This window comes from Arvicanthis niloticus, chromosome 16, assembly GCF_011762505.2.
Source record: "Arvicanthis niloticus isolate mArvNil1 chromosome 16, mArvNil1.pat.X, whole genome shotgun sequence".
Taxonomy (NCBI): Eukaryota; Metazoa; Chordata; class Mammalia; order Rodentia; family Muridae; genus Arvicanthis; species Arvicanthis niloticus.
Window position 1 is genome coordinate 47,946,016 of NC_047673.1, and position 10,264 is coordinate 47,956,279.

The 10,264-nt window shown below is 41.9% G+C and overlaps 1 protein-coding gene across 1 annotated transcript; it reads left to right on the forward strand.

The window, feature by feature from the left end:
• Nucleotides 1-418: 418 nt before the first annotated feature.
• Nucleotides 419-3,242, forward strand: Hmgb2 (high mobility group box 2). Its single transcript, XM_034519820.2, has 5 exons — nucleotides 419-770; nucleotides 1,312-1,481; nucleotides 1,797-1,942; nucleotides 2,021-2,195; nucleotides 2,713-3,242. The coding sequence occupies exons 2-5, from the start codon at nucleotides 1,332-1,334 to the stop codon at nucleotides 2,872-2,874; spliced, it is 633 nt and encodes a 210-aa protein (XP_034375711.1). The 5' UTR covers nucleotides 419-770; nucleotides 1,312-1,331; the 3' UTR covers nucleotides 2,875-3,242.
• The last annotated feature ends 7,022 nt before the right edge of the window (nucleotides 3,243-10,264 follow it).

Below are 10,264 nucleotides of genomic sequence, written 5' to 3' on the forward strand. Positions count from 1 at the left end.
AGGGCGAGGATTATTTATTTTTAAATCACCGGGTGCCGGGCCGAGGGGTCTGTGAGAGAAAGCCCCTGGGCGGGACCCTCCGCACAGTCGGAAGCTCCCGGGCCGCCATGCTCCCGTTCCACCTCGGCCTCAGCATCACGGCTCCGCACCGCACGTACGCCCCCCAACTCTCTCCCGTTTTTTTAATTTTGTGAACTCATAGCTGAGCCCCAGAGAGGCCACGACATCCACACGGCGACTAGCCTAGCGCTTTAAGTCACCTCAGAGCCATCTTTTACACCCGAAGAACTTAGCGCCAGACTTGATAGTTTTAAATCTGGCGGGGCAGTTCCTCTCGGGCCTGCCACACCCCTGTTTACAGTCCTGGCCAATCAGCGGCGGGCCCGCCATTTTTCAAACGCTTTTCCTGCCGCCAATCAGGGTCGAGCAGTACATTCCTCTCTAGACCGGTTCCAACGGGTCTGGGAGTTAACGACCTGGGAGACCCACCGAACCTGCTAGGCTAAGGCTGGAGGGCCGGGCCTGGCCAGACGCTTACCAATCAGAAGCCTTCTCTGTGGGAGGGCGGGGACTCTCTAGGTTTGAATAATCCTCACAACCAATCAGAGCGGAGGAGGTGGGGCCTGTGACGGGTCTCGTCAAGTTGCCGTGGCGCGGAGAACTCTGCAAAACAAGAGGCTGGGGATTGCGTTAGCGAGAAACCAGTTCTCGCCGGAGCTTGGGGAAGGAAGTCTCTCTCTGTGGAGGTCTGAGGGAAACGCTCGCGCCAGGTAAGACTCGGCCGAGAGGCCCCGGGCTTGGCGGCCCGGCTCTTTCCGTGTAGAGGGGTACGTCTGTCGAGCTTCGGCCCGGCCGCTTCGGGGCCCTTAGAGGTCGGGTGGAGATTGGGGTGAGGGCCGGGGCCATGGAGGTCGCGCGGGAAGCTCTTGAGCCCGGCCGCGTTTCTCTTTCTCTCTTTCTCTCTCTCTCTTTTTTTTTTTCTTCATTAAAAATTTTTTTCTCTTTACTTTTTTTTTTTTTTTTTGGATTGGATGTGGGTTTCGCGGTGGCTTGTGAAAGCCGCTCGGCTTTTCTGTCAGGAGGGCGCGCGCGGCCGGCGGCTTTTCGGCCTCGGGGCGAATGGCTGAGGCGCGGGCCGCGCGCGAGGGTCGGAGCCGGGAGGGGCCGGGCCGGGCCGGAGCGCGCGCTCGGGGGCGCGCGGGGTTTGGGCGGGAAGCGGAGCGGCATCTCCCCCTCCCCGCTGTCCCCGCTCCCCTCCCCCACGCTCCCTTCCCCCCCCCACCCCGCCGACTCGGCTTTTCTCCTCGGCAGGTAGACGCCGCGCCGTCATCATGGGTAAGGGTGACCCCAACAAGCCGCGGGGCAAAATGTCCTCGTACGCCTTCTTCGTGCAGACCTGCCGGGAGGAGCACAAGAAGAAGCATCCCGACTCGTCGGTCAACTTCGCCGAGTTCTCGAAGAAATGCTCCGAGAGATGGAAGGTGAGGGCGGCATTCCCGCTCAGCTGCAGGCCGTTTCCGGGGTGGTTTTGGCGGGTCCTCGACGGCCGGGGGGGCACCAGGGAGCCCCGAGCGTTTGCCACCCTGGGGACGGGAGGGTTTGAAAGGTTTCCCAAGCCGCGCGCGCGGCGCCGTTAATGCAAATGTGAACTTACTTGTTCATGTATTGGTTCAGGTTTTGGCGATTTCGATTTACTCGACTTAACTTGTTTATCCACGTCTTTACTTGTTCCTTAACTTGTACAGCTAAGAGCTTTTTAAACGTCTGGCCGATTTACTCGGTTTTTCTGTCCATAGACCATGTCTGCAAAGGAAAAGTCGAAGTTTGAGGATTTGGCCAAGAGCGACAAAGCTCGTTATGATAGGGAGATGAAGAACTATGTCCCTCCCAAAGGTGATAAGAAAGGAAAGAAAAAAGACCCAAATGCTCCGAAGAGACCACCGTAAGTTGATCTGAAGACTGACCAAACCCTGCCCCCAACCCCATCCTCCTTTATTTGTTAACTCTTGCTTCCTTGCAGGTCTGCCTTCTTCCTGTTTTGCTCTGAACATCGCCCAAAGATCAAAAGTGAACACCCTGGCCTGTCTATTGGAGATACTGCAAAGAAATTGGGTGAGATGTGGTCTGAGCAATCTGCCAAAGATAAACAACCGTATGAGCAGAAAGCAGCTAAACTAAAGGAGAAGTATGAAAAGGTATAGTACCTTTTAAAATATGAATATATAAGTACTGATAGTATTTATATATTATACATGTCAGCTGTAGAAACTTGGGAAATTAACCAGTGGCTGTCAGTTTTTGAAAAGTCCTAATGAAACTTGAGCAGTACAGACAAGTTCACCTTGTGATACAGTGTTTATGGCCCTTGTAAATTCCTGCCTGTGCACTCATTGTAGTTGTGTAAATCTGTTTTAGAGGGTAGAGTGGCAGCTATGTTTTTATAAAGGTAGTCTTATATAAAATATAAGATGGGGAAAGGGGCATACATAGTAAATGGGCATTGTCAGTAAAAGTGCAGTAACTGATCTCAGGCAGCTCATATTTACCTGATGGTGCTTTCTAAAGCATAGAGGAGCAAATGCTCTCAAACCTGTGCCTGGCTGAATCCCAGCCAGTGAGGGTTTTAGTCAATTTTAAATTGTTTACAATTAAGTGGCTTTTCACACTTGAGTAATGGTACCGGATGCTGATCTTACTTTGACAATGTTTCAGGATATTGCTGCATACCGTGCCAAGGGCAAAAGTGAAGTGGGAAAGAAGGGTCCTGGTAGGCCAACAGGCTCAAAGAAGAAGAATGAACCAGAAGATGAGGAAGAAGAGGAAGAAGAAGAAGATGAGGAAGATGAAGAGGAGGAAGATGAGGATGAAGAATAAGTGGCTATCCTAAAGTGGAGTATATGTGCTCAGGCAATTATTTTGCTAAGAATGTGAAATTCAAGTGCAGCTCAACATTAGCTTCAGTATAAAAAACTGTACAGATTTTTGTATAGCTGATGAGATTCTTTGTAGAGAAAATACTTTTTTTAAAAGTTTGTGGCTTTTTCAAGGGCTACAACGTACAGTTAGATTTAAAGCTTTTGATGTTGAATGTTTCTAAATATTTAATGGTTTCTTTAATTTCTTATGGTAGCAAAAAAAACTTCATAGGAATTTGTATTACCAGTAAAAAAATTTTTTTAGGATGTTGCATTTTTTTGTTTTTTTTTTTTAAATTTGTAATAAAATAATGTATATTACTTGCATTGTGTTTGTAGTATATTAATTTTTCCTTAAACACAGATGTGGGTATATTAGTCTTTTTACAAAGTTAGGTTTTGTGTTAATTATTAGTTTGCTTCTCTGATTTTTTGTGTTTAGATAGAGGGCCAATTTCTTTTAATGACCACAAGCTCCAAGACATTAGCAACAGGTTAAAGCATTAGGGACATGCTGGCTTGATTTCCAGAGCAAATAGACTTAAAAACTTTCAAAGCTTTATAATTGTGCAAATTACAAGTCTAAAGATTATCCATTGAAGTTTGGAGTAGGGGTGTGATCTTCAAATTTTTAGGCTTTAGGTGATTTAGTATAATAAAATATTTTGGATAATAGATATCCAGGTGTGGGGATTTATAGTTATTTTAATTCACTTAGTATGGATTTGAGGTGTAGACAGGTCTTAGCTTACAATGAGTCTTACTTAGCTTGTACTAAAATTAGTTCTGAGATGAGGTAAGTTGAGTGTATTAGAAAACATGTAACTTGTGAAGCTGTTGAAAGTAGGTTTGGTGGCAGGTACATGTAATCCCAGTGTGGAAGGTAGAGGCAGGAGGATTGGGAGTTATGGCCTATCCTGGCTAGACACCACCACCACTAAAGAAATTGCTTCAATGGTACATAAAATGTTAAAGATATATAATAAGTAGATAGTTACATGTCTTTTTCAGCTTTGAGTTTTTCAAGACTATTAAATCAGTGTAAGCATGACCATATATCTATGACATAAGTATTACACAAATTAATTCTTAGAGCAGTGACTGTTAAATGTCTGCATCCTTACATTGAGTAGGTTTTAATTTAACTCTTGAAGTTTGAGGCCAGCCTGTATTTTTATGTGTGGAAAAAGTCCTAAGGAATAACAGCTAAAAGGTATAAATACAGAATTTGCTACTTAGAATAATCTAAACCTTATTTCTTGGTTTTGGCAATACTGCGGCTAGAACCCAGGGCCTTCTACATGCCAGGCAAGTGCTGTACCTCTGAGCGATCTTGAATGGTCTTGCTACTTTCTCCCAAACCTGTTGGTTAGAAACTGCTCTTTGGGCTTTGTTAACTCAAAGCCTGGCAAAACTGCTCTAAGTAGTATGGTATATGAGCCATAGTATCAGTTTTGTAGTATCTGTTCCATCTATGTAATGGTTCTCAAGCTTCATAATCTTTGTCATTCTGATTATATATTGCACATGTATCACATATTCCAAAACAATATTTTTACACTTAAGGGTGTTTTGCTTTGACCTTTTTGTCTCGTTCTTTTAAGTTTTTATGGAGACATTGTATATTAGGAAAATGGCGTTTGTTTTTGGTCATTTTTCCCTTTGTCATTTTTATATTAACAGGTTTATTTGAGTGTAGTCAAATGTGTAACTTCTACATGGCTCTGGGAAGCCTATCTCAGCCAAGACCAGTACCAGTTGTTTGGTTTTTTTAAAAAGAAAAATGAAGTCTGGGGAGGTTGCATATCAGTAAGGTTTGCTGCCCAAACCTGATCTTAGTTCAGTTCCTAGAATGAGATAGTGTCTGACTGGCAAAATATTCTAATGCATATTTCTAAACACGAACATTAAGAGAAATGGAAGGGTCACTTACTAATTCTGTCTTGTTGGGTAGAAATATAAAATTCATATGTCTCCCAATTTTTCAAGTAGCATCAAGTAGATTTTAGAAACTTTCTACTTGAAACTTAAGTTTATAAAATCTACTTGATGCTAAAGTTTCTACTTGAAACTATAAAATCTACTTGATGCTTAAGTTTCTACTTGAAACTTAAGTTTATAAACACTGAAATCTCAAATACTGGCAATACATTCACATTCTAGGGTCAAAGAAAACAACAGTAGAAGCTACCAGTTTGGCATTTCTATGATGGTTTTTTATACTGCAACAAAGTTTAAAGACATTTTTCTGGGGGTTCAGTGAACCTCATTGTGCTCCTGGACCTCAATCATCTCTTGGTGAGCTTCATCCTCCGTGTTACCACATCTGTACAGAATAGGAATGTTCATTTTAAAAGTGAAAAATCAGGCTGGAATGATGGCTCAGCTATAAAGAGCCCTGGCTGTTCTTGCAGGGGACCCGGGTTCAATAGCCAGCATACACATGGTTGCTCACAATTGTAACTAGAATTCTGGGAGCTCAAATGACCTCTCAGTCTCCTTGGAGACCAGGAATGCATGTAGCATATAGCCATACATGCAGAGAAACACACACACCCAATAAGACAGTAATTAGAAAAAAAAATTAAAACTAAAGACTAAGGTACCTAGTAGTACCAAATTTCAAACCGATTTTTAGAAGTGGAAATGGTTTTATAATCACCTATCCAGTTTCCTTCACTGAGGCGATGTCTCAGTATGTTGCCCCTGCTGATTTGGACACTGGAGACAAGCCTGGCTTCAAATTCAAGAGTCTGCCTTCCAAGTGGTAAGCATTAAAGGTATGTGCTACCATGCCCAGCCTGGAGTTGTTTTGTAGCTCAGGTAACCGATAATAATCATTCATCCTTTCAATCATAAAACACATTCTCTAACTCTCCATATTACAAAAAAAGATGAGGTGAGGAGGCTTATAAAAAAACAACAAGCAACCTAACAACATAAAATACAAATATAAAGGTGGGTAGGGGACAAGACTAAAAAGTGATAGGGGCTTTGACTTGAGAAGCTAAATGCCTCTTGGTAAAATTTTAAAATAGGTGTAGTGGTATACTTAATCCTGGCCTTTGGGAGGTGGGTGTGGGAGGATTGGGAGTTCAGACTACGTTTTGTACTATACATAACAAGTTTGAAGGCAGTCTCAGATAACATGACATTCTGTGCAGGAGTTTAATCCTTAACCCCAACAGGAAATTCAACATGGACAAATGCTTTAAGTTCTCTATGTGTGCAACTTGCTGTATATTCTTAGTTACTTTCGTAGGATTTGGCCTTTTCACTTTAATTCTGTGTCATTAAAACGTATCTCTAGTTCATTCATGCTTTTCATTGTGTACCGTAACAGCGTATGATTATGTCAGGCAGGTGGAGTAGTGCACCTTTTCATCTCAGCACTTGGGAAGCAGAGGCAGGTGGAGCTCTGTCAAATCTGAGGCCAGCCTTGTCTACATAGTGAGTTCCAGGATGGCCAGAGCTATCTTGTGAGACTGGTTCGAAAAACCAAAACCATTTTATGATTGTTATATTTTATCCACTCTACTAATAGGCATTTAGCTTTTCTTTTCTTTCTGCTGCAATGGCAGACTCCCACTGTCCTTTCAGCTCAGCAATGTACATTAGTACTCCTGATCTTCATTGTCTCCCAGGTAGGGCAGACATAGACATGGTACATGGGGTTCCTCTCTCTCTCTCTCTCTCTCTCTCTCTCTCTCTCTCTCTCTCTCTCTCTCTCTCTCTCTAATATGGCAGATTGCTTTGCCTGCTGTGTAGCTCCATGAGCTGGGCGGTGGTGGCGCACAACTTTAATCCCAGCACTTGGGAGGCAGAGGCAGGCGGATTTCTGAGTTCCAGGCCAGCCTGGTCTACAGAGTGAGTTCCAGGACAGCCAAGGCTACATAGAGAAGCCCTGTGTCAAAAAACAAAAACAAAAAAAAGGGTTGCCCATGTATTTTGTCATTTTTAAGGTTGGTTAAGATTAGGGATAGCATTTTTAAATCCAATACCAATGACTGTCAAATTTTCTATTAAAAGTTTTATTTGGAGGACTTAATCTTTAATAAAGCTAGATTTACCGTTCTCAAAAGTCCAAGTGTGACTTTAAATTACCACTGAGAACCACATGGACACAGGTTGTATGGTGAAAAATGAGGCAGATAAAACAATTTCTTCTCCATGGTAAAGTATGGGCCATAATATCTGAAAAATTATATATATATATATATATATATATATATACACACACACACACACACACTGCCTTTCTGCACTGTAGAAGTCTTATTTTTTTTAAAAAAAAAATCACAAAATCAGAAAGTAACCTGTTAATAACCTTGATCGTGTGTTGAGAACTATAAGTACTTCAGGCACACTGACAACCTTAGTAACCCTATAAATAAAGCAAAGTACTGTAAATGGGGAAGCTGTGCTGTAGGACTTAAATCACTCACACTGGACTCTACTATGTTCTACTACCATTCAGTTGAGCAGATTGTAACATTCGCCACTATAAAGAATGAAGCCCCCTGCTGCAACTCTGCTCAAAGGTGGGCTTGAGTCATTTAAAACAATCAGAATCTACTAAGCTCAATTATAGGCAATTCAAATTTTTAAAGGGAATTATTACAAAGCAGCTCTTGATCTTCTTATTTAGAAATAGTCCTTTACTCTCTAGTCACTAGAATAAGTCCTCGCAAACAATTTAAGCATCTGGTTTTTTTTTTTAATTTTTTTTCTTATTCACTTTATATCCTCCTCCTTCCCAGTCACCCCCTCCCACAATCCTCCCCCTTCCCTCCTCCTTTTCTCTGAGCAGGTGGGAGGCCTCTGGGTATTTTCCCACTCTGGTACATCAAGTCTCTGTGAGGCTAGGTTCATCCTCTTCCACTGAGGCCAGACAAGGCAGCCCAACTTGAAGAACATGTGTCACAGATAGGCAACAGCTTTTGGGATAGCCCCTGCTGCAGTTGTTCAGGACCCATATGAAGACCAAGCTGCACATCTGCTACATATGAGCAGGTAGGCCTAGGTCCAGCCCGTTTATACTCTTTGGTTGGTGATTCTGTCTCTGAAAGCCTCAAGGGCCCAGGTTAATTGACTCTATTGGTGTTTTTTGTGAAGTGCATATCCCTTTAGAGACCATAATCTTTTCTCCTGTTTTTCAATAAGAGTCCCCAAGCTCCATCCACTGTTGGTGGGTATCTGCCTCTGTCTGAGTCAGCTGCTGGGTGGAGTTTCTCAGAGACAGACTCTCATTAATAGTGTCAGGGATTGGTGCTTGCACATGAGATGAGTCTCAAGTTGGGCCAGTTATTGGTTGGCTGGTCCCTCAGTCTCTCCTCCATCCCACTCCATTGGGGGTTCTTGCCTGGCTATAGGAGGTAGCCTCTTTAAGTTTCACATCTCCAATATAGTCACAGCTAAAGTCACCCCCATTGAATTCTGGTCACCTCCCTAATCCCAGGTCTCTGTCTCTTCCTCCTCAGCCTCATCAGTTGCAGATTCCCATTTATTCTCAGGGTCATCTGGCCATCTCTCCTGTCCCTCCTCACACCTGATCCTGAACAGCCCCCTTCCTCTCTGTATCCCCTCTTCCACCCAGTTCCTTCCATCTGCCTTTTATGACTATCTTATTCCCCCTTCTAAGTGAGATTCAAGCATCCTTATTTGGGTCTTCCTTCTTGTTTAGCTTCTTTGAGTCTGTTCTTTCTTCTAGCATGGGTATCCTGTATTTTGTGGCTAATGTCCACTTATGAGTACATACCAGGCATGTCCTTTTGGGACTGGGTTACCTCACTCAGGATGATATTCTCAAGATCCATCAATTTGCCTACAAAATTCATGATGTCCTTGTTTTTAACAGCTGAATAGTCACACCCCATTGTGTAGATGTACTACATTTTCTTTATCCATTCTTCAGTTGAAGAATATCTAGGTTGTTTCCAGTTTCTGGCCATTATAACATATTTGAGCAAGTGTCTTTGTGGGATGGTGGAGCATCTTTTGGGTATATGCCGAGGAGTGGTATAGCTGGGTCTTCTGGTAGAACTATTTTCAGTTTTCTGAGAAACTGCCAAATTGATTTCCAAAGTAATTCTGTCTGGTTCTTTAACCAGATTCTTTCACTGCTCAATATTTTAAAAGATGCATCCATGTGGAATAATTTCCATGTACCAAACTTTTCTTTTTCTTTTTTTTTGAGTGTTTAGCCCTGAGTGGCCCAGAACACTCTACATATACCAGGACACAAACATCCACCTGCCTCAGCTTCCAAAGTTCTGGGATTAAAGGTATGTGTCACCATGCCACAATTTTATGAGGACTACACCCAATCACATTCTGTTTAAAAATGAAAACTATTCTCTGAGATAGTCTTTAAGTAGGCCCTTACTTTGAATGCCTGTATCCCTGTTGTCTCTTGAAATGGTTTGTTTTGCAAAGTTCTATGGACTATTTCTGGTTTTATTCTGGTACTTCCACTCTCTTGGCTTCTGTCTGTTCACGTGTTGTTTTGATTTAAACATAGTTTTGGTGTCAATAGGGAATTTTGTTGAAATAGTCACTGCCAAGACAGATACTTGTTCCTGAGATCATGTTTTATCATCTGATGGGTGATGTTAGAAAGAAGTAACCTGAAAGGCTGTGAAAGAAAATCTGTTTCCATTCTACAGGTGGATGCACGTACATACGGCAGAATTCCAAACAACACTCAGATACACACACATCTAATAACTATAGTTTGCATTATTTCAGCTATTAGCCCTAAATAAAACTGTAAATAAAAAGCCTCAGTAATTTCTTTCCTTGAGGGCAATCTGGATATTTATTTTGGCTCTTGCTCTTTTTTAAAAAAACCCCAAGTAAGTGTGCAATTATATAGAGAAATAATTACAAGTACTGAAAAGCTATGAATTAAAATACAATATTTTATTTTTCCTCACCTAAAAAACAAGCAACCCAGAATTAAGTTATACATAAGCTTCTTGAGTTTACCCTAATAAAATTTTGAATATTTGTACAATTTCTACAGAAACATACAGTGTATCAAAATCTGCATAAATCAAATTTATAAAATGTGTAGAAATGCATAGTGATCTTATCAAGTTACAAAGCAAGGATATGGGGTTTTATTTCCAAAGCAGCCAAAGTACAAAATAGTCATTATAGTGGCAGCTTCCGATGTTTTCATGTGTGGTAAGGTTTCTGATTTCAATATATAGAATCATGTTCATATAGTATCCTAACGAATTGTGCTAGAAACAATTTAATTTACCCATAAAATGACATGCACAGTTCATGTGCCACCTTTCTTAGCCTATGCATAGATACGAGGTTAAAATCTATTTAACATGGAA